This window comes from Lemur catta, chromosome 10 (assembly GCF_020740605.2).
Source record: "Lemur catta isolate mLemCat1 chromosome 10, mLemCat1.pri, whole genome shotgun sequence".
Taxonomy (NCBI): domain Eukaryota; kingdom Metazoa; phylum Chordata; class Mammalia; order Primates; family Lemuridae; genus Lemur; species Lemur catta.
The window spans coordinates 3,836,392-3,860,616 of NC_059137.1; the positions used below are offsets into that span (position 1 = coordinate 3,836,392).

Here is a 24,225-nt window from a genome sequence, read left to right on the forward strand (position 1 = left end):
AACGTATTTTAGAGGTTTTTTAAAGATATTGTTGTCTAAAGAAATCTAATAATTCCAATACTGTAATTGTATGGTGACGATTTGACCCATAGGTACCCATCTTTCAAACCATGCTTTCGATAGAATTTTTAGGCTTTTATCAATATGGGAATATCTAAGTGCAGGTAATTAACATGGCAAATGAACGAGTCCTGTTTCCTAGCACCAAGCACTTGGAGGGCTCCTTTGTGTTTTCCTTTTGTTTTTATTTTTGTTTGTGGTAAACAGCTAACAAAGCACTGTAATTGCAGACTTTGGTAAGTCTTGAGTTTGTGTATGAGAGCTACTTCACTAGGATTTGAAGAGCTTGCCATTGTGTGCCTTTCGTAATACATCTTGTTTTTTTCTTTACTGTGGGCTGAATTGTAACTTCTCCTACCTGATTTATATTTGGGTCCAAACCATGTGGGCTGAGTTGCTTTAGTAATAAGTGGCCTCTTTGTCTTTCTGAGAGAGGGGCTGTGAAGTCTCCTCCCCCTTGCAGATCTGTATCATGGGGATCTTTTTCATGAATTGTAGACTGGCTGACCCCTCTCAGGCCAAATGCAGCAATGTTTGTTTGCTAATATGTTTTAAAAATTCTTGAATTTTATCTCTTTACCTGCTTGGTCCTCGCTTTACATCAGCGGGAAAACTTGAGATACTCGAGTACATCATTGCTGCCTTTATTTTTGTCAACTCCATACATCATGTGAGCATTTTCCTTGTTCTTTTATTACATTTTCAGCACCTCTTGGACAAAATTAATGAATATGTGGGCAAAGCCGCCACTCGTTTATCCATCCTTTCGTTACTGGGGCATGTCATAAGACTACAGCCATCGTGGAAGCATAAGCTCTCTCAAGCACCTCTTTTGCCTTCTTTACTAAAATGTCTCAAGGTAGGATGTTTGTAAAGGATTTGAATGAAATGGCTTTATGAGTATAGTTTCTGAAATTTTTAGTGACTTAAAACTAGCAAGCTAGATTTTAACTTTTAGAATTTATAAACTTCTAGGCATTTGGTTTTTCTCAAATGTAATACAGTGGAGAGTTGGTACTTAGTAAGTTCTCAAGTATATCACAATGACTGTCAAATATCTTGTTAACCAAATATGGTAAAATTTCAATCAGATGGGTTCAATGTTACATTATTCCAGACGTCTTTGATTTCATCGTTGAGCCTTCCCTCAGTTAAAAATATGCTGGAGTCTCTTTTGGGAATCCCTGTTTCTAAATTCTCTTTTAGCCAATAGAAAAATGGCTTTAACTTTCTTTTAACCATTTAGGAGTATGTTCTGGTTGCAGCTATAATTGAGATTTTATTGGTCTTACTGAGTTATATTCTGTTTTTGCACTAAATTTAGTGTATTTTCTACACAGGGAGTCAAAACCTAAGTAGAACTTTATGGTTTTAGTTATAACAGTGGCTTGCTGCAATACTCAGAGCTATTTGCTTAATCTCTTTTAGTTCCTGGACTTGTTTCCTATCTATAAAATAAGAAAATGTGGTTAATATTAACTGCCTGTACCTCACAGAGACATGAAACTGTCCAGTAGTGTTTGTTCCAGGATGGCAGTGCCATTGGATTCATCTGATACAGCACCATGCACATTGATTTTTGTGTCTGCCAAGAAGGGTAATTGTTTTATTATCCCTAGAGGTGGGTCACAAGGAGTCACATTGATAGGGTAGTATAAAAATATATAGTTAATGTTAAGAAAAAACAGGAACAGTTTTAACAACTTAATATTTTTTAAGTAAATGGGTTGATGAGAATATAATCCAGTTTTAAGGCACAACATTTAGTTCAGATAGCAAAATACTTATCCTTTCCAAAAGGGTAAGCTTTGAATATTAATCACAGACTATTACCCAGGTCTTCAGTTAGAATGTTATGATAAATGAAATTAGTTAGTTCTTTTTGCAGGAATCATTATATATTCCCATTATATTTTCAATTCTCCTACCCAAATCATCTTACTAGATATCTGCCATAACAAAAGGCTTGGTGCTTGATAATAAAAATTAAGTATATTTAAAGCTATATTTCCAGATTTGTAGATTCCTTTTCTAATAGGAATAATGGATGTCTTAGCCTGCATGGTAGTCTTTTGATTACTATCTTGTTTTATAAATCTGAACCTCAGCTACTTGGCAAAGAGCCATGATTTAATTATGGGTGGGGTGAGCTCTGTGGCTAGTCAGAGTTGATTCATCATCCATTGGATGTTAAATGTCTTCGATTAGCCTAAAGTTATTTGACTTAAACTATAGGCATGGCCAGAGGTTTCCATATCTTTTTAATTTGCTGATCTTTAAATATTGCAATGAAGTGAGCCATTAAGTTGACTTGTTAGTGCTATATTTCTTTATAGCACTATATGTTAGTAATTTCTTCTTCAGTTATTCTTCTGTCGTAGTCATTTAAAAAATATGGAATTACTTGTCATTGTGTGGTGTTCTTTTTTTTAATTGACATAACAAAAAGTAAATATCTTAGGGTGTGGTTCAATGAATGAAAACAGAGCAGCATTCCTGTGTTCTGTTAAAAAGCAACTTCTTGTGCTTTCATCCAAGTGCTATAAATAAAACATCCTAAGGCTTCAGGCCTTGCGAGTCCCCAGGTCCAGTTTAAGCTCATCTCCCAGATGCATCTGTATAGGTGTATTGTAAGTGGTTCTCACAGGCTCACTGCGGTAGAGCCAGGACTCAGCAATTTTTCCATTCAGTCTGTTTTAATGTCCCCTCAAAATCCTTAGGGACAGGAAATGAGCATGTGAGTGAACTTCTGATCTGTGATTCCCTCAGTATTTAGAGCCTCATCACATACCGTGCAGTGCTGATCCTGGTGCTCTTCCTGACGGGTTTCTTGTTTGACCCTTCCTTCTGCAGATGGACACCGACGTGGTCGTCCTCACAACAGGTGTCTTGGTGTTGATAACCATGCTCCCAATGATCCCACAGTCTGGGAAACAGCACCTTCTTGATTTCTTTGATATTTTTGGCCGCCTTTCATCTTGGTGCCTGAAGAAACCAGGTATGGATCTCCTTATGTACCCGCCAGATCTTACTAGGTGAATGCTTTCATTATTGATTAATAGGTCATGTGCTGTAAGGCAGTGGTCTCCAACCATTTGGCACCAGGGACTGGTTTCATGGAAGACAATTTTTCCATGGATTGGGGGTGGGTTGCGGGAGGAGGCGGAGCTCAGGTGGCGATGTGAGCAATGGGGAGTGGCTGTATAGATGAAGCTTGGCTTTCGCTTGCTCACCGCTCACCTTCTGCTGTACCTCCCCACCCCCCTGCCTCACCCCATTCTTAAGTTTCATGGAAGACAATTTTTCCATGGGTATGTTGTGGGGTGGGGTAAAGCTCTGTGGCCTGGGGGTTAGGGACCGCAGCTGTAAGGAATGGGCATGTAAAATTTATAGCTGAAATGAATGGTTTTCACTAGACAGATGAGGCAGTACCTTGGGCATGTCCACTATAGACACATGTAAGAAGCATGACTGTTGAGATACCTTCCTTATTCTATTGGCTTAAAAGGACTGGTGTCAGAGAAATTGAGTGGTGGGATGTAAAACTTAACTGATTTTTGGTAGTTAGTCTAGAAAACAGCTTCCATCTACATGGCAGCGTATAGGACTAAGCTTGTGGAACATTTTTGTCGTACTCTGTTGTGATAGAACACAAACATCTGGTCTGAGAACTTGTTCATCGTATCTATAGAAGGAGGAGGGAAATGGAGCATGTCCTAATTAGCATTCCAGTTCCAAACGCAGTGGGTTTTTTCATACTGGCAGGTAGCATAGCTCTATCAAAGTGATTCAGCAGCTGTAAGCGTGTGAAATTTAGAATCTTTAGGTAATCCCAGCATGTGATATTCATATCAAAAGGGTAAAATATGTAAGACCTGTGAGACAGAATGCTGTGGCTTCCTGTGTAGGATTAAATAACAAGCCCAGGTCCATGTGGTGCCAGCTTATTTAGCAGGATCTTCTTGGGGAGAAAGAAATGGATCTTTTTTTTTTTTTTTTTTTGAGACTGAGTCTTCCTCTCTTGCCCAGGGTAGAATGCCGTGGTGTCAGCCTAGCTCACAGCAACCTTAAATTGCTGGGCTCAAGCAATCCTACTGCCTCAGCCTCCCAAGTAGCTGGGACTATAGGCATGCGCCACCATGCCCGGCTAACTTTATATATTTTTAGTTGTCCAGCTAATTTCTTTCTATTTTTTTTTTTTTTTTTTTTCAGTAGAGATGGTGTCTTGTTCTTGGCTCAGGCTGGTCTTGAACTCCTGAGCTCAAAGGATCCTCCCATCTCGGCCTCCCAGTGTGCTAAGATTACAGGCGTGAACCACCACGCCCAGCCGGTTCATTTTTTTTAAAATTAAAAATTCCTTAATTTTTTATTCCTGGTACCACTTGTCACAATTTACAGGCAATATACCTGATATAATGCAAAGAAAAAGACAAAACTACAACAGATAAAAGACCTCAGGATTGTACATCTAATTGATACTGCATTGCATTAATTGATACTTGCACTTTCTGTAAACTATGGTTATGACAGGCCTGCTTAAGCTGCAGCTGTCCTGACAACTCTTCGCTCTCTTTCCTGCTAAGAACTATAGCCCTTTTCTGCTGTTTTTAGAACCTTCTGCTACCATGTCCACCACCTCCACTGTTAGATCTATGACCACCACCATAGGGACTGTCTACATCTCTTCCACCAGAACTGCCCCCTTTCGTGGGTCCGTAATTTGATTGCTGTTGTCCACTGTAATTTCCAGAATCATCATAGTTCCCACCACCACCATAGTTACCACTGCCAAAATTTTCTCCTTCGTCGTAACCATCATATCAGCTACCCCTGCCACTATATCCACCACCTTGGTTTCCATATCCTGGTCTACCACCACCATAGCCCCTCTACTACTATAAAGGACCACTGCTATAGTTGTCACCATCACATCCTCTGTAACTAAACCTCATTGCTACCACCTCTGCCACCATAGCCTCCTCTTCCACCAAAGTGTCCACCACGGCCAAAATTACCTCCACCACCTCCAAAGTTTCCTCCATGACCCATAAAGTTGCCATATCCACCTCCACGACCTCTTTGTGATCCAGCAGACTACATCTCTTGTTTAGAAAGGGCCTTTTTCATGTCACAGTTATGCCCATTAAGAGTGTGGTGTTTCTGAACAACAATTTTATCAACTGTATCATGCTATTCAAAGGTTAACAAAAGCAAATCCTCTCTTTTTCCTACTCTGTCTTCCGTAACTTCTATGGTTTCAGTCTTGCCATACTTTTCAAAGTAGTCTCTCAAGTTATTAATATATTCTTCTGTATTTTCTTTAAAACCACCAGTAGGCTGGGTGCAGTGGCTCACACCTGTATCCCAGCACTTTGGGAGGCTGAAATGGGAGAATTCCTCAAGGTCAGGAGTTTGAGACTGGCCTAAGCAAGACTGAGACTCCTGTCTCTACAAAAAATAGAAAAATTAGCTGGGTGTGGCGTGCGCCTATGGTCCCAGCTATCCTGGAGGCTGAAGCAGGAGGATTGCTTGAGCCCAGGAATTTGAGGTTGAAGTAAGTTATGATGATGCCACTGCATTCTAGACAGGGCAACAGAGCAAGACCTTCTCTCAAAAAATAAAAATTAAAAAACCAGCAAAAATTTTCTTCACTATTAGATGGGCATTAGGCTTTCTGTAAAGCCTCTCTAGAGACAGATTCTGTGAAATCCTCTCTAGAAACAGCTCTCTGGTTCTGCCAACTGCCCATCAGCCTGTGTGGCCGAGAACACATTGCTGCATCCACCTCTTCAACACAAAAGTCAATCACAAAACCAAAGCCCCTGGAACGTTTCGTTTGGGGGTCTCTCCACTGCATAATCTATGAGTGTACCCCATTTCTCAAAATGTTCTCCTAAACCACCATCTGTAGTTTCAAAGCCCAGGCCCCAATGAACGGTTTTCTGAACTGCTCTGGTTCCTTTGGAAGATGGCCCTCCTCCTGCTGGTGGCGGCAGTGGCCTTGGCCAAAGTCAGGCTAGGGGCACCTGAGTGACCCTTCTACCTCCATTTTAAGACCAAACTCACTTCTTCCAACTCAAGTTCAATATGGGACTGAGAAGAAGAGCAATCTGTCCATTATTATGCAGGACCTTTATGTGCCCTGTGGACACAGGGGTTTCTTTAGGGTCTAGGTAAGGCTAAATTAACTGAATTTTCAATTTCTCCCATTCTTTGCTCTTTAAGCTAATTTCTAGGTAATAGTTTTGTAACTCTTAGTTGTAAATCTATATATCTAAGACTACATGCTGATTTTAAAAGGTTCTCACACATTCATTCCACAAATACTGAATGCTTATTAAATGCCAGGCATAGTGTAAAGCACTGAGGATACAGAGATAAGATAGTCCTTCTCTTAAGAAACTCATACTGAATTTGGCAGTAGAAAAGTATTATAATTACAATTTTAGGGAGAGTAACTATCATGAAGATCAGTACTGCAAGACTGTTTGGAATCCTTTCTGGGGAATGACTGGAAAGGAGGGCAGAGAGTGGATCAGTAAGGGCCTTGATGGGTCACACTCAGCAGACTGGAGTTTATCCAAAGGCCATAGGGATCCATTGGTGGATTTTAAATGAGGATGTCTGCTGTGTTCAGATTTGCATTTTAGGAAACCACTTTTACTATCTTTGGAGTGAGGTGGGAGTATACATAAATAAAAAGTCTCAAGTCTGCAGTGAGCTATGATCGTGCTACTGCACTCTGTCCTGGGCAACAGAGCTAGCCCCTGTCTCCAAAAAAAAAAAAATAGAAAAAGTCATTCTGACAGCCATGTGTTCATGTCTGTTTTACACACCTCAGTCTTGCTCAATCTTGTGTCCAGTGTCCAACTAAGAGGCTTCTCTCAATGGTTTCCTTTTTTAGGCCATGTGGCAGAAGTCTATCTCGTCCATCTCCATGCCAGTGTGTATGCGCTCTTTCATCGCCTGTACGGAATGTACCCTTGCAACTTTGTCTCCTTTCTGCGTTCTCACTATAGTATGAAAGAAAACCTGGAGACTTTTGAAGAAGTGGTCAAGGTAAATTAAAACTGCTCGTTTATTTGACATGTAGCATACTATTTAGACAGGCTGTATTTATCCCTTTTGAATTAGGTGGTAGGGAAATTTTGAAAAGAAATTCCGCTTTCTCCCAAATACCCCCTTATCCCTAGGCAACCACTAATCTACTTTCTGTCTTTATGAATTTGGCTATTCTGGACATTTCATGTAAATGGGCTTATATAGTATGTGGTCTTTTGTGGCATCTTTCAGTTACTATAATGTTTTTGAGGTTCATCCGTGTTGTAACATGTATCAGTACTTCATTCCTTTTTGTTGTCAAATAATATTCTCCTGTTTGAATATACCACAAACATTCAGCCCTTTATAATTTGTCAATCCAAACTCTTCTAGCCAATGATGGAGCATGTGCGAATTCATCCGGAATTAGTGACTGGATCCAAGGACCATGAACTGGACCCTCGAAGGTATAGAAACTAAACTACCTAGTGACAGAATTCTAAAGAATCTCTTGAGAGATTGAAAATGTGATCTAGGTGATGTCTCTGTTGAGGGATTATTTGGGAATATAGATATTCTACTTACAGAATCATTCCATTTGGAAAGACTTACACAGCTAAGTCCCTTGTATGAGTCTGTAACACATTCCTCACAGTTGGAGGCCTGATAGCTCATTCAGCAGAGTGTGCAAGTGCCTGTCCCCCAGAGCTCGAGAGAGGCTTGTGCCTTGGTGGTGCCAGTGATATGTGAGGAAGGAGGTGAAGTGTGTGTGGCTGAAGGCAAGTAGGTTGCAGAACATCATGTATTGAGTGGTTGGGCTCCCTGAGGCCCTGTCTCCATCCTGCTTGGCCAGGTGGCTACTGTCTTCCATGGGGCCCTGCAGAAGTTCCCAGGTTTGTCCTCTGGAAAAACTGAACCTGTGAGGCTCCTCATTTAAGAGTACCAGGACGGTGGAGAGTGGTGCTGAGGGCAAGACTGCAGGGAGGGAATGAAAGAGAATTTAAAGACACAGCTGTGGGAAGCTCCATGACTTCCCTCTACTCTTCTCTAGCTTATACTTCCCTGCTAAGGGGTGGAGCCATTTTTGGGGAAACTGACCCACACATATTGACATTGAGTGTCCTCCACTGAAAAAGCTAGCTCATTGCCTGCTTCCCCTACTGCGAATTTTACCTCTCTACAAAGCCTGCCTCTGCTACACAGAGCCTTAGTCAACTTAAAACAGCTTGTTGTGAGATATATGTTGAGAACTATAGCAAATGCGTATGTACAATTTAATAACACACCAACACATGTAGCCAGTACCTGGCTTAAAAAGTAGAACATTAGCAGTTCCTTAGAAGCCTCCTTTCTCCCTATTCTCTGTCCCACCTCAGAGACAGTTACCATTCTTGCTTTTTTATATTAATCGTTCTCTCACTCTATATAGTATTACCGCGTTTTGTTTTGAAAAGCTGGTTGGGAAGCAAAGCCTGGCTGAGGAAAGGGCAGTTCTGTCGCTGTTACATGAAGGTTTCCAGAAGATGGGAGGAGGACCAGTGTGTCTGGGTCTTGGTCAGGGTTTTCCTTCCTTGAGACTTTACAGCCCCTTCTGGGAAGCCAGTGCACAAGGTCATTAGTGAGGCCTGGGAAACGTATGGCTTACCCTTGGCAGAGCATCTGGCAGGACTCCTAGCAAGGGCTAGGTACTGGATGTCCTACTGAAATATGGCAGAGGGAGGAGACTGCCCTGTGTTGGCCACTTCAAGCTCTCAGGAATAGGTCACAGCAGAATTCTTCTGTGGGATAAAATGAATGTACCTGGCCGATCTGGCAGAGAAGAGAGAGTAGGAACTCCATCAGTATATACTCAAGACAAGCCAAGTTTAGACAAGTTATCTAGGCCAGGGTTACCTGGCTCTGTCCTTTGGTTGAAAAGATCACACAGGGCAGCAGGATCTTTGATAAGGGCCTGCAACCTTGCCTGTCTCTTGGCAGGTCTGTTCTGATCTGAACTGGTTGTCATCTGTGCCTAGTACCCACCTGTCATCCTGTTTTCATGGGGCTCCCCTCTGCCTCTCTCCTGCACAGGATCTCCCATTTCCTGTATCTCATGCCTTCTTTCTCAGTTTGCTCTTTTTCCAATGGAACATATCCTCTAGTAGCTTTTTGAGGAAGGATGCAGTTGTTGAATTGTTTGGCTGGGTGTAGACTTCTAGGTTGGGAGTTGGGCTCATTTAAGTAATTTGAAGGTGTTATTCCATGGCCACCTTGTTTCCAGTGTTGCTGTTGAAATCCAAAGACATTCTGTTTCTGATCATCTGTATCTGCTGTATTTTGCTCTATGGGAGCTGGTAGAGTGTTCTCTTTGTTGTCATAATATTCTGAAATTTCCTAGTGATGTGCCTTGGAATGAGTCTATTCTTGTTTAATCTAGAAGCTCTTTAAATTCTAGGAAAGTTTCTTTAGTTATTTTGTGCTTGATTTTCTTTCCTCCATTGTGTCTGTCTTTCCAGCTAGAAATCTTAGTGCAGTCATGTGCCCCATAACTACATTTCAGTCAGTAATGGACCATGTTTACCACAGTGGTCCCATAGATTATAATACCCTATTTTTACCATAATACCATGTGCCTTTTCTAGATATGCAAGTACTTACCATTATGTTATAGTTGCCTGCAGTATTTGATATAGTAATATGCTGTACAGGTTTGTAGCCTAGGAGGAATAAGCTATACCACATAGCCTAGGTGTGTAGTAGGCTATACCATTTAGGTTTGTGTAAGTACACTCTGTGATGTTCACATGATGATGAAATTGCCCAATGATGTATTTCTTAGAATGTATCACTGTCATTAAACAACACATGATTGCGTTTGTGTATTAATATATATATATATATATATTTTTTTTTTTTTTTTTTTTTTTTTGAGACAGAGTCTCGCTTTGTTACCCGGGCTAGAGTGAGTGCCGTGGCATCAGCCTAGCTCACAGCAACCTCAAACTCCTGGGCTTAAGCGATCCTACTGCCTCAGCCTCCCGAGTAGCTGGGACTACAGGCATGAGCCACCATGCCCGGCTAATTTTTTTGTATATATATTTTTAGTTGGCCAGATAATTTCTTTCTATTTTTAGTAGAGACGGGGTCTCACTCTTGCTCAGGCTGGTCTCGAACTCCTGACCTCGAGCGATCCACCCGCCTCGGCCTCCCAGAGCTAGGATTACAGGCATGAGCCACCGGCGCCCGGCCAGTTTGTGTATTAATATATATATTTTGATATTCAGAGAGGTTTCCTTTCCCTGCATAACCTGTTTCTTCTAAGCTGCTTTCTTTTCTGTTTGTTTTTTTTTTTAAATCCTTGAGGCTTTCTGCAAAGATCCAGTAATCTCCTTACGTTTGCATGGGGAGACTAAAAAGCTTTGTTCACGATGGTGTGACTTGTTCACTTTGAGCTTCTTTGTATGTTGAGCTGAGCATCTGTTAGAGATGTCAGTTTTGTTTTCTTCTTGAGCTGGTTAAATTTTTTAAAAAAGAGTCATCTGATCTTCAGGCTCATAAGAGTCTGGTTGCGACTAGGGAGAAAGAGGCTGGTGGTGAGGGGTGGATTGTTGGTCTTGGCATTCAGAATATATACATTCACTTAATCCCTTTGTTTGGAATGGTGCTCATGCTCTCAACTATTTCTGGAATACCTTGTCCAGTTTTTTTTTTTTTTGAGAGAGAGTCTTACTCTCTTGCCTGGGCTAGAGTGCTGTGGTGTCAGCCTAGCTCACAGCAACCTCAAACTCCTGGACTCAAGCGATCCTCCTGCCTCAGCCTCCCGAGTAGCTGGGACTACAGGCATGCACCACCATGCCCAGCTAATTTTTTCTATATATATTTTTAGTTGGCCAGATAATTTCTTTCTATTTTTTTTTAGTAGAGACAGGGTCTCGCTCTTGCTCAGGCTGGTCTCGAACTCCTGACCTTGAGTGATCCACCCTCCTCGGCCTCCCAGAATGCTTGTATTGACTTTTTAAACTACTCTATTTCATTGAATGTAAGATGCCATTGGATATATTTACATTTTATGTACATCTGAGAAAAAATACCAAATAAAGTAACACACAGCTAACTATAGTTCACAGTTTCAGAGATAATAATATGAAAAGTCCATTTAAGAATCAAGGAAATTTTATAAGTACATACATTACTTTGACTAAAATAGAACATTTAACTGTATTTCTACCTTATTATGATTCTCATTTTCTTCTCTAAAACCAATCTTCTTATGTGTACATAAGTGTCTCGACTCTGGCTCTCATTCAGTCACTGTCCAGTCATACTGAGAGTGTGTAAAGAGGAGTCTGCCCCCAGTAACCTTGTACCACAGGTAACGAACTGGGGAGTGAGTGAAGATGTAACCCTGAAATCGAAAGGCTTACCCGAGGGAAGCTACCTTGTGTGCTCCCCACACCTTGGATGCCTTCATTTCTGTATCTAATACCACATTTTCAGCATCTAAGATGTAATGAGCATTCGCCAGCAGTTGTGTGGGAGCAACGTCTTGTTAGGGTAAACTCATGGAGTGTCCTTAGTGTTGCTATGCTGTTCTCTGTAAACTTTGGAACGGAAAAGGAAAATCTCTCCTGGAATTTACCACTTAGAAACACATTTAGTGAAGTTATATTGTCCAAAAGAAAGAAAGTTTATACTTGATTAGGCATTCATATTTTAAATGTTCTGTTAATTTTTTTTTTTTTTTTTTTGAGATGAGGCCCTGTCTCGTAGGCTAGAGTGATCCTCTTGCCTCAGTCTCCTGAGTAGCTGGGACTATAGGTGTGCACTACCTCACCTGGCTAATTTTTCTGTTTTTTTGTGGGGGAGGGTCTCTTTTTGTTGCTCAGGCTGGTCTCAAACTCCTGACCTCAAGCAATCCTCCCACCCAAAAGGTTCCATCATGGCCTTTGTGGTCAGTCTCCTCCCCCATTCCTGGCAACCATTGACCTGCTGAACACATGCTTTTTCATAGTGGTATAATACTATTTTTTTCTATAGAATATATCCCTTTGGTTTGACTTTGGGTTATTTCTTCTCTTTTTGTTACAAGCTGTATTGTGCTGAACATTTTTGTACATCTTGATGTATGTCTATTTCTATAGGATAGATTCTTAGAAGTGGAACTGTGGATCATATAACAAGAATCTTTAGACAATTTTTAAAATATCTTTTCTAGTTTATCTTTCTGTACTGTATTTCTGCACTAGGGGCGGGTTTGAATCTTGAGGCTTTGATAGAACAGTGTAAGTTGGCCATAAGTCTTAGCTGATTGGTAGTTTCCAGGCCTCCCTGATCTCTGATTACCGTTGCCCCAGAGATTTTCCTCTGGTGGCTTCTCTGCATAGTTTATGTTCTATTTTTAGGCTATGCCTAGTCTTTTCTTGATGAGATTTTTGTTTCAAATTAGTTTCTGTTAATGTGATATGACCATTTTAAATAGGGAGAGTATGGATTTGAAAAATTCATATGCTATTGCTGTTTCATACTTGGGCTGGTGTGGTTCTTCCTTGTTCTTTGCTGTCATAGTTCCATAGCTGGCACTGAGTTGACACTCTCAAGTATTTAATTGAATTAATTGAGTGGATTACAATTTGCATTTCTTGACTTTGATTGCCTTTTACAGGTGGAAGAGATTAGAAACTCATGATGTTGTAATAGAGTGTGCCAAAATCTCTCTGGACCCTACAGAAGCCTCGTATGAAGATGGCTATTCTGTGTCTCACCAGATCTCAGCCCGCTTTCTTCATCGTTCAGCTGATATCACCGCCAGCCCTTATGTTGACACACAGAATAGCTATGGTAAAAAGTGACTTTGGTACTTATCTGTTTTACAATTTTGTCTCTGCAAAGCATTGTTTATCTTTGTTGATGTTACTTTCTTTTCTTAGAGTAAGACTTAGTTCAGCTACTAGGAACTTTTCCCCTAATATTTTAAATTTGCGTTTGTCTCCATTTTCTTCTAATTAATTTCTCCTTCAAGTTTAACTTAGATGTGCTTGATCTCCTACCTGATGGTATGCCAACAGATTTGGTGATATGTCTTCAACACTTAACAAAGAAAATGGGTTTAAGTATTTGATGTCTAGGCTCTGCCTCGTAAGGGAATCTTTCTACTCTTCAGACACTTGGAGTGAGGCCTACTGGGCTGTAGCACCGACACAGTTTAAATTAGTCTGGACAATTTAGAATTGCATTCATATAAAAATCTAGGCTTTATCTGTAAGTTGCACCCACTGAAGCTGTCATCCATATTGTGCTTTTCAAGTTATTCTGGGGCTTACCTGGACATCAAACCTTATTGAACTTTATGTCCAAAGAGCATTTAAAGAATCTTTTAAATGATGTTTTTCCCCAAGGATAGCAGGAAGTCCCTCAGGTTTTTTAAATATAGAGAATTGAATATTATTGAATGATCTAGAGGACCGTCATTTTTTATCAGAATAGTCTAAAACCACACACACACTAACCCCCGTGTTTCTTCCCTTTCATTTTAGGGTGTGCTACTTCTACCCCTTCCTCCACTTCTCGGCTGACGTTGTTAAATACGCCAGGGCAGCTACCTCAGACTCTGAGTTCCCCGTCAACACGGCTGATAACTGAGCCGCCACAAGTATAGTGTCAAATAATGTGCCTGCTCTCTCCTTTACTTTCCGGTGAAGCTGACCATTTGGGTCAAGTACATGGTTGGGAAAATTTCACAGTGCTCATTTCAGCAGTCACTTTTAAGAATCTATAATAGTAGCAAAGAAAGTTAGTGTTGTCTCGGGTGCATCTTAAAGTCTTGATTTATAAAATGCAACTTGTCTCTTGATAAAGCTTTAATAAGATGCCTTTTTCAAGTTGGAAATGCTAAATTTAAATTGAACATTGACCATGCATATGAACCTTGTGGATGACTTAGTATTCACTTGCCATTGCTGATGTACTTTATTAACTTCCCAGGCTACTCTTTGGAGCCCATCTATGGTTTGTGGTATGACCACTCCTCCAACTTCTCCTGGAAATGTCCCACCTGATTTGTCACACCCTTACAGTAAAGTCTTTGGTACAACTGGTATGTATGTCTTAGGTTGTATTTGACTGGTTGGTTTGGAGCTGCCTTTGATGATAGGAGCTGTCTCTTAGATCTAATAGTGAGTTTGGGGACTACTTGTAGTTGTCAATCTGTTCTTGACACCTATTGCAAACCTCTGGGGCTTTCAGAATGTATAAAGTAAGCCTATATAAAAAAAAAGACTTATATAGATTCCCAGAAAATTAACTCTAGCAGCTTTATATGTAGTATGTTAGACTGAAAAAGAGCTGGCAATTTTTGTAATAGTTGGGGTCAGTGTTCATATATATTCTGCCCTTGTCTCTGAGCAGGTGGAAAAGGAACTCCTCTGGGAACCCCAGCAACTTCTCCTCCTCCAGCCCCACTCTGCCATGCCGATGACTACGTGCACATTTCACTCCCGCAGGCCGCAGCCACACCCCCCAGGAAAGTGAGTGCAGCTGCCTGCTGCCCTCTGCCCAGCGCGGTGACTTGCTTCAAGCCTCGTTTTGGGAAGCCTGATTGAGCCAAATAGATAAAATTCTGACCTAAAACATGATGGATTTATTTCAGAATAATTGAAAATAGACCATATAACAGCTTTCAAGTTGTGATCTGCTGACCCCTGCAGTCCAAAAACCCTTTTAGAGAATCCAATAGAGAATCCAATAGATTCTCATATTCACACCAAGCTGCTTTGCCCTCCACTGGAGTTTGTGCTGGTCGTACAAAGACAGTGGCATCTAAAATGGTGGCACCTTAGCTTGAATCAAGGCAGGCACTGAGCTATACTAGTGGGCATTGCATTCTTCCTTGACATGTTCGTTCAGTTTTAAAAAAGAAAAAATAATTAAAAACTTATGAGTATTCTTTATTAGGCAGTAAAAATTATTTTATTAAATCTTGGCCCTTGAGAACATGTATATTTAATATTCTTGGTGACAAAATATTAATAGATATGCATGAAGCACATTTACTGCATACTTAAAGTATGATGGTAATCTCAGGTCCTCATGTGATTATTTGTATTAAGAATTGAACTAGGTTTTTTTCGTGGGGCACCAGTTTTATTTGAAGGAACAAGGGAATGACTTACAAACTGATTATTTAGACTTGGATACTTGGCAGGCAGTTTCTTAAATGAAGAACCAAGTCTGTCACTCAGGATAAACAATTGACAGTGTTTGTTGCCAATGGTAAAATTCAACTTTCAGTTGAGAATTAGCCTACTAAAAAACTAATATCTGCCACCATGAACTTGATAGTTTCTCCAAGACTTTTATGTTGAGATTGGGAAGCTTGGTTAATAATTTGATTTTTTGATATTGTGTAATGAAGTATTTCAATATTTGGAAGATCTAAATAACTTGGTGAAGCTGTATTTTCTAAATGTCCAATGTATGATACAGAATTGTGCATAGGTAAAAAGTGTATTCAAAGTATAAGGTAGGCCCGTGGATTTTAACACAGTATGAAAAGTTAATTTATATGGTTTCAGATTCCACTTTGTAAATAACTTTTAAGAAATTACCACTAGTCAAGTTTTGGTGTAATATCAAAGATGATTTTCTACAATTATTTGAAAAGTCTGTTCACATATGTTTACTTTTTGCGACTACATATCTGTGGGGCCCCAGATTTTCCTCATATACTTAAGTGAAAATAACATGTTGCAACAGATTGAATATAGAAGTAAATATGAAAATTCAGCTGTCTTTCATTAAGCTAGGTATTAAAGAGATTGCAAAAGTGTAAAACAGTTCCACTCTTCTCAGTAAGTTTATTTTTGTTTTGGAAAATATAGATATTTTTCACAAAAATATGTTATTTACATTGACATTTAATGGGCTTGTTATTTTTAAGAGAATTAATAAATGCTTTTTAAATCTCTCAGTTTTAATTTCTAATACAGTAATCAGTAGATATAACCATGTAAACAAAAGTTCTTGAGATTCTCAATCATTTAAGAAGACATCCTGACACCAAACAGTTTGAGAATCACTGGGCTAACCTTTAAATTCTTTACAATATGTTAGAGAACATGTACAAAATTTTTTGCCTTGAGATATAAATGGTACTTATCTTTTCAGGAAGAGAGAACAGATTCTGCAAGGCCATGTCTACACAGACAGCACCATCTTCCGAACGACAGAGGATTAGGTAAAGTCTTTGGGTCATGATAGGCCTTGCTTGTCTATTCTAATTGGGTTATGTGTATTTAAAAATAAGTTAAGTGGAAACAAGGAAATTCTGGAATACCATAAAACACTGAAGCCCAGAGATAATGAAACAAGTAGTGAATTCTAAAAGCCAACCAAATAATAACATGAAAAAAGTGCTTTTAAGTTACTGCAGTGAGGTACCTATAAGTATTTTGAACTGGTCAAACTATGTGTTTTTATTTGTTCTTGGAAACATTAAGAACGGAGAATTTTATTTTCTATGGGCTTATATTACTTATTACATCTTAGCCTTTAATTATATTACTTATTACATCTTAGCCTTTTATAGTAGCCCAAGGAGATAGCCACTTCCAGCCTTCTCTGTTCAGCAGGAAGAATTATTATGGACATACTCTGTTACCATGTGAGCAGTTTTACACTTAGAGGCATTACAGGGTATTTCTTTGACTTCAGTTGTCTTTGTTTCTCTTTAGAAGAGCCACTCGGCAGCAAAGGTTCTGTCACTCTAAGTGACCTTCCCGGGTTTCTAGGTGACCTGGCCTCTGAAGAAGATAGCATTGAGAAAGATAAAGAAGAAGGTAACGCATGTGGGGTTGCTGTGAGTTGAAACGTGACCCTGCTTTTGCCACACAACTGGGATTTCCTGTCACTGCTCACAGGCTTGCTTGCCTTTTCTTGGGGGAAACTGATGGGTGCTTTAGCATAGGACCTGTGTCAGGTAAAGGGATGCCACTTTTTATCCCCCCTCTGGGTGGCACTGGCACGTGGCAGCACGCAACCCAAACTGCCTGGCCTTTCCCATATTTACAGGGCTTTCTCTTGTTTCCCTTCCTCCTCTCAGCTGCAATATCTAAAGAACTCTCTGAGATCACTACAGCAGAGGCTGAACCTGTGGTTCCTCGAGGAGGCTTTGACTCTCCCTTCTACCGAGACAGTCTCCCAGGTTCTCAGCGGAAGACCCATTCAGCAGCCTCCAGTGCTCAGGGCGCCAGCATGAACCCTGAGCCTTTGCACTCATCCCTGGACAAGCTTGGGCCTGACACACCAAAGCAAGCCTTCACCCCCATAGACCTACCTTGTGGCAGTGCTGACGAAAGCCCTGTCGGGGGCAGGGAATGCCAGACTTCCTTGGAGACCAATATCCTCACTCCCAGCCCTTGTAAAATTCCACCTCAAAGGGGAGTGGGCTTTGGAAGTGGGCAGCCTCCCCCTTACGATCATCTTTTTGAGGTGGCATTGCCAAAGACTGCCTATCACTTTGTCAGCAAGAAGACTGACGAACTGTTAAAGAAAGCAAAAGGAAACACAGAGGAAGACTTTCTGCCCTCTACCTCCCCAATGGAAGTACTGGATAGACTGATACAGCAGGGAGCAGACGCACATAGCAAGGAACTTAACAAGTAAGGGACTTGAGCCCTTTTCTTTGTGTTTAAACATCCCATTTTATTATAGAAGAAAGCACAAGGGTGGGAATAAGAATGGGTTTTCATGTTCTCACCCAAAGGCACCAAGTTCTCTTCTGTGTCAGGTGTCCTTCTAGTCTATTGCCTTTTCATATATGTGGCCACGTGTATTCTCTGCATATGCACATTAGATTGGGATAATTCCTTAGGATAGTGGTCTATTTCAAAATGAGTCTTTTTTTATTATAGACTGTTCCATGAGGACAGTCAAATGCTTTCAGTGTTGCTCTAAGCATTGTAGGCTAAAAATAACATTAGGGTATTTCAAAGAATATATTTGTCACAGTGTTTCTCTGTCTGGTTGTAGATTATTATTACTTTCTACTTGGCATCTTATTTCATTAGGTAGAAGATAAAATCATCAGCATTTTATGCAAGTTGAAGTGGTCCGACAGCCCCCCTCAGAAGCACACAAGGCTCCTTAGAAGGAAATCTGAGACATTGTTTTCAGTCCTCTTTTTGTGACCCTTTTCAAAGCATATCCAGGGAAGGGATGAGGGAGCTAGTCCAGAGTCTAAAAACAGGTGCCGTTTCAAAACAGGTGCTTGGGAATGTTAGTTTTTATTTTTCTTCTATATAATAGTTAAGGTGGAATTTGACAGAGATTGTAATATTTAAACTTCCTTTTTAAAAAATGAGATTTAGTATAGTCTGAGGTAAATTACTGACTTTTTCCTTAAACTTGGTGACAGTAGCTTCTCAATGGAGAGCCACTCCCTGTGTGTTTCAGCAGAGGATTGAGAGCAGCTGTCAGTGTATTTTCCCACTCAGTTGCTTTCTGGGGCCTCCCCACTGTGGAGACATGGTCTCACGCACCTGGCCGCCTGCTCATTCCATCCACTGGAGGGGTTCTCTAACTCCATGTGGATTTGAAGTTTGAAACTCTTATGCCAGTGCAGATTTTGACCACAAGGAAGTCATCTAACCTTGCTGCAAATAAAAGTCCAGATAAGTTTTTTTCTAGGTAAGATTGGTAACTTTATTACTCAAAAACTTTCTTTCTAGGTTGTCTTTACCCAGCAAGTCTGTCGACTGGACCCACTTTGGAGGTAAAGTTGCTACTTTAGCTCCAAATCCAGCCCGTATGGTTCTGCTTGCTCGTTGCCTTTTCTGCCCTTGAAGGAGATGCCCTGTAGGAAACAGATCTCCCCTTGGCTGCTGCACCAGCCAGCTTATCTGCTCGGCTGAAGGATTTCAAGTATTGCAAAATCAGCGTTTCTAATTTTTGAAAAGTGGCAAGTACCGGGTGCTTGACAGTAGATGTGCAAAAAGCGCAGACTCCGAGCCAGGCTTGCCTAGGAAGGCCCAAGTGACGTGAATGGTACTGGGGAGTCTTCTTGGGGGAGAACATGCCAGTGAGGGAAGGCCCTTGGGAAATAGAAAGGGAGTCTGAAATGTATGATCCAGGTTTGAGGGGAAAAAAATAAAGCTCTCAGAGAGTCATCCCACGTGATAAAACCCTTTGCATTCCTTTAAAAGGGAGACAAGTAGTAAATATTCCCTCCACCCTATCCCCCAAGGAATGACTGTTGCTGGAAACTAAGTGGTCATTTGCAAAGTGAGTGGTGATTTGTTTTTTAAAAAATTGTGTTTCTTAAGCTAAAGAACACATGTGGGTGGGGGGCTTGATTGAACGATATGTAAAAGGCATTTCTGCTACCCTCCCTCTGCTTTAAAATCAGGCTCTCCCCCCTCAGATGAGATCCGTACCCTCCGAGACCAGTTGCTTTTACTGCACAACCAGTTACTCTATGAGCGTTTTAAGAGGCAGCAGCATGCTCTTCGGAATAGGCGGCTCCTCCGCAAGGTGATCAAAGCAGCAGCTCTGGAGGAACATAATGCTGCTATGGTGAGGCCTGGGGAGAGGTGGACTCCATTTTTTGTTTTGTTTGGGTCAGCATGACAGCTTGTAAAGAGTAGCAGCCAGTGAGGTCAGTTCCTGGTCCCAGCTCTGCACACAGGTATGGCTTGGGGCAGGCCACTGAGTCTCTGAGATTAAGATACGAATGGCAAGATCTTGGAATTCCCTTGTAGCTCTCAGAAACCATGGGGATGAGTGACTTTTTTGTATGTTTGTTTGCTTGTAATTGGCTATGATGATAAAAGGGTCAAAAGATTATTTCTCCACATGAAACTTAAGCATGTCTGGTATAGCATGTGTGAAGCCAATCAGACCTGGAGTTTGAATCTTGGCTCTACTGGTCGTTACCTTAGAAAAGTCATTTGGCCTCTTGAAGCCTGTTACCCATTGTATAAAATGGAAATAATAATAACAGCACCTACTTTTTAAGTTGGTGATGGTTAAAAGAAATCAGGTCAGTAAGCATCTGCTTAGTGTTTGGTGGTTAGGACTTTTGAAAATATTAGAAGCAAGTTGATCTCTGAGAAAGGTTCTTTAAGCAACTTATGATCCATTTGTTAATGTGAAATTTGGAAAATCTTGACCTCAAGCCAAGTAAGACAGTAGTGAGCTGTCATATTTTGGGGATGTAGTTACAGTTCCAGGGTAGCTTATGACTGTTTAGATGAAGAAATGTTTGCAGTGTGTGTTAAACTTAAGCATGACTTCCCCTGTTGGAAGGCAGCTAAAATGATGGCATTTCTGGTCTCTGCTAGAAAGATCAGTTGAAGTTACAAGAGAAAGACATCCAGGTGTGGAAGGTTAGTCTGCAGAAAGAACAATCCAGGTACAGTCAGCTTCAGGAGCAGCGTGACACTGTGGTAACACAGCTCCACAGCCAGATCCGACAGCTGCAGCATGACCGAGAAGAATTCTACAACCAGAGCCAGGAATTGCAGGTATGAACTGCACCTCCAGGCAGGGTCAACCAAGAGAAGGCAGGGACGCAGTGGAGAGGAGGGCAGAAGTGTTTCCTTCAGTGTAGTCACCGTGCTCAGCTTAATTAAGGTTAGTACTTTTCTCTCTGAAATCATGGCAGGTATATTTTTTGTCAGATAAATCTTATTTAGGGTAGGGGTTCCCCAACTTTCTTGGTTCATAGCTCTGATCTTTCTAGTCATTAAGTATATCTAAATAATTCAGTGGATATTCATGTCCTAACAACTTGGTAGCTGTTTGGAAATAATACACATAAATTTAAAAATTTTTTAAATTTCTTTTTAAAATAACTGCAATTACTAATGCCACCTGTGTACCTGTTGGGCACAGCACAGAGTCTGAGATCTTGAAATCGCAGTGGAAAGTGACACCTTGATTTCATGTTGGTTTTCTTGTGGTGTGATGCTTTTTATCACAGCTGCACAAAGATAAGACACGATGTCATCCATGGGCACACACACCAGCTAATACTGAAGGGGCAACTCCAGCAAGTTAGTAGTTCACATGGGTGTCCAACAGGTGTCGCTGTTTTCCTCAAAAATTTAAAATCTCACTGCATCCCTGTGAATTTGCTGCATAGCCCCAAGGCTCTTTGGTGCACAGTTTGGGAGCTGAGCATCTAAGGTCTTTCGCTAAACAGTAAGGAACTCATAAATCAATCATAACTTAACTTTTTAAAGCTGAAAAGTCAATCCTATGGCCCAAGAATAGTAGAGCAGTTGAGAACTAGGCATTCCCAATTCTCTTTGGACCAAAGGCCAGTAGGCTCATGGTCTGTCCTGTCAGTGCTGCTGTGACTTCACGTCCACATCTCTTTGGGTAGACAAAGCTGGAGGACTGCAGGAACATGATTGCGGAACTTCGGATAGAATTGAAGAAGGCTAACAACAAGGTGTGTCACACTGAGCTGCAGCTCAGTCAGGTATCTCAGAAGGTAAGAAATGAGGCAGAGCTGTATCTGTTCAAACACCATTTGCTGACATTCTTTCTTCAGACAGGACAAATACATTACTTGCATGTCTGTGTCAGGTGTTCCTAACAGGGAGTGATCCTCATCCCCACCCCCAGGACACTTGGCAACGTCTAGAGACATTCTAGACTGATGTTTTTGGTGCTATTGGCATCTAGTGGGTAGGGGCCAGCGGTGCTACCAAATATCCTGCAATGCATAGACAGCCCCTGACAACAAAGACATATCCAGCCGAAGCCATAGTCTCTGTGTTAATATATCCCATGGAACTCTTTCTTCATACCTTGTTTATATAAATGTAAAAAGTTTTTCGGGTTTTTGAGCTGTGAGTCCTCCTTTGGGATTCACTGCACACTCTATACATCATTTACTCGAGAATGGGTGAGTTTTCCCTGGGGCTTTATCCCACTGGACCTAACGTTCCTGCTTTGGTGGTCATATATACCTGTCCATCTTCTCCAGGTATCCTATGGGGGTCAGTTTTGATGTAGTGTATTTCTGCTTCTTCCCCTTTGCAGAGCACAGTTTTAAAGTACATTTCTGTCTGTCTTTAATAGCCACTGGGTGCCGTCCTCCCCACCTGCATTATGTAAGGGAGTTTAAAACTATGGGAGTTGTTTATTCTGCCCCTGCATTGAAATATTATGCTCTTATCTGGCTCCCTGTTTAATGTCCGTGTGCTAGTATTAGAGTTTTTACTCTGCTTCTATATGTTTTTTGGTTAGCTCTCAAATAGTGAGTCAGTCCAGCAGCAGATGGAATTCTTGAACAGGCAGCTGTTGGTTCTTGGGGAGGTCAACGAGCTGTATTTGGAACAACTGCAGAACAAGCATTCAGACACAACAAAGGTATGCTGGGCTCAGGGAGCCAAACCTCAGGGGGGAAGCTCTTTGGACCCAGATGGTATGTCTAAGGTGCATCATTTGAGTGGCTTTGTGACTTGTTTCCTAAAAGATGGAGCAATGGTTCAGGTCTACTCTCACCTTTTCTGGCTCAGCAGTACAAGCACTTTCCAGCCATCATGTGAGCTTGTTTCCCTTTGTTGGGTGTAAGAGAAAGCACCTGATGATAATTGGTACAGAGTAGATATAAAAGTGTTTCTTTTCTCTTCCCGGTGTCCTCTTTAAAAGAGTGAGAGAAAGGAGGAGGATGGGAAGCAGTTCTGTTTAACATACCTCTCAGGACTGTGGATATATATCGGTGTACATGTCATTTTTTTCTTCCTCTTCATGTTGAATTTTTGCAGATGGTAGTTCAGTCCTGGCAACAAGGCCAGCATTGGGATGATCTTACATTAATTAGTGCCTCACCAGTGGTGTTGAGGCAGCAGTTTTATGTCACTTTATAAATAGCCTCAGGTAATGTTAGTGAATGAGTTGGGAATAGAATTTTAATAGTAAATGCTCAGATGCTTCCTGTCACTAACTTCTCCATCACACACAGGCCTTCTTTTTAGGACTTCTTGTGCTTGTGCTTTATAAAGTGCCTTTTTTGGCCAAATGTAGAGTAGCCTTAGAAGTAGAAAGATGTAATTTCCACAGTAGAGTTACTCTTTATTCCCAGCTCCTCTTAGATCTCAGATTCAGACTCCCTGTAGAAGGATGTTATGCGTGGAACTTCCTCCAGAAACCAGCTATCACTTATTTTGAGGTATAATGGCTTTGGGAAAAGAAAGGACTGGGGGTATACCTAAGGGACAAGAGACAGATCTCCTGAGGCCAGGAGTTCGGTCCAGTCTGGGCAACATAGCAAGACCCTGTCTCTAAAAACAAAGCCAAAACAACGCCAAACTAGCCTAGCTTAACAATGAGGAATTTTATTGTTTTGTTTAACGAGAAATCCCAAGGCAAGTGAGTTCCAGGTTGGTCAGGTTGGCAATTCAGGGGCGGCATCACAGGGCCAGGCTCGTTCCACTCTTCTGTGCCATCTTATTTTATGCTGTCGGCCCTGTCCTCCAGCTGGCTGACCTCATGGCTACCAGGTGTGTGCCACAGGTGCAGGTATCACAGGCAGACACAATGATGCCCCACAGAAGAGGGGACCCTCTCTTCCTGTGGGTCATTCTCAGCAAGAAAACCTTTCCCAGAAACCCTCCACACATGTCCTGTCTCTCTTATCCTCCAGGATTGTGTCATGTGCCTGTCGCCAACCCAGTCATTGGCTTGAACCAGTCAGGATTTGCCCCTGGACCTGGAGCTAGGGTTGCTCTTGTTCTGTCTAGTGGAGGAGGAGGGGTGGGTGTCTCAGAATCAGGTGGGGAGTGGCTGGCAGGGGTTGGGCAAAGCACCCCCTGAGTTTATTGTAAGGATTAGTGAGATGGCATGAACATTCCTGGTTTGAATCCTTGTGTGGTCAGCCATGGATAAGAACTACCGTTTATGACAAAAGTCAGCTGTGTTCACTTAACCTGTGCTGAAGTCTGGTGCCATTCAGCACAGCTGGAACGGCCACATTATCTGGCAGCCGATTGTGAGCACCTGCCTCGAGGAAGCACTGGGGTACCAGTCAGCTCCAGGCAGGCACATCCTTGTGAAAGCTCACCACCTCCTCCTCGCTTCTTGCGGTTTACCGTCTTTTTTTAAAAAACAAATGTGTGGCAAATGTTATGTTACATACAT

General features: G+C 41.4%; 1 protein-coding gene and 1 pseudogene across 1 annotated transcript in view; one reads left to right on the plus strand and one right to left on the minus strand.

The window, feature by feature from the left end:
• TSC1 (TSC complex subunit 1) overlaps positions 1-24,225 on the plus strand; it is a 49,994-nt gene that overhangs the window by 18,678 nt on the left and 7,091 nt on the right. Inside the window, exons 6-21 of the mRNA XM_045563675.1 lie at positions 767-919; positions 2,914-3,058; positions 6,965-7,119; positions 7,495-7,568; positions 12,743-12,918; positions 13,614-13,729; positions 14,062-14,173; positions 14,485-14,603; positions 16,243-16,312; positions 16,809-16,913; positions 17,177-17,735; positions 18,804-18,847; positions 19,481-19,647; positions 20,415-20,597; positions 21,461-21,571; positions 22,333-22,455. Coding sequence (XP_045419631.1) covers positions 767-919; positions 2,914-3,058; positions 6,965-7,119; positions 7,495-7,568; positions 12,743-12,918; positions 13,614-13,729; positions 14,062-14,173; positions 14,485-14,603; positions 16,243-16,312; positions 16,809-16,913; positions 17,177-17,735; positions 18,804-18,847; positions 19,481-19,647; positions 20,415-20,597; positions 21,461-21,571; positions 22,333-22,455 — 2,412 coding nt within the window. The remainder of the gene's footprint in view (positions 1-766; positions 920-2,913; positions 3,059-6,964; positions 7,120-7,494; positions 7,569-12,742; positions 12,919-13,613; positions 13,730-14,061; positions 14,174-14,484; positions 14,604-16,242; positions 16,313-16,808; positions 16,914-17,176; positions 17,736-18,803; positions 18,848-19,480; positions 19,648-20,414; positions 20,598-21,460; positions 21,572-22,332; positions 22,456-24,225) is intronic.
• On the minus strand, positions 4,668-6,661 carry LOC123646317 (annotated as a pseudogene).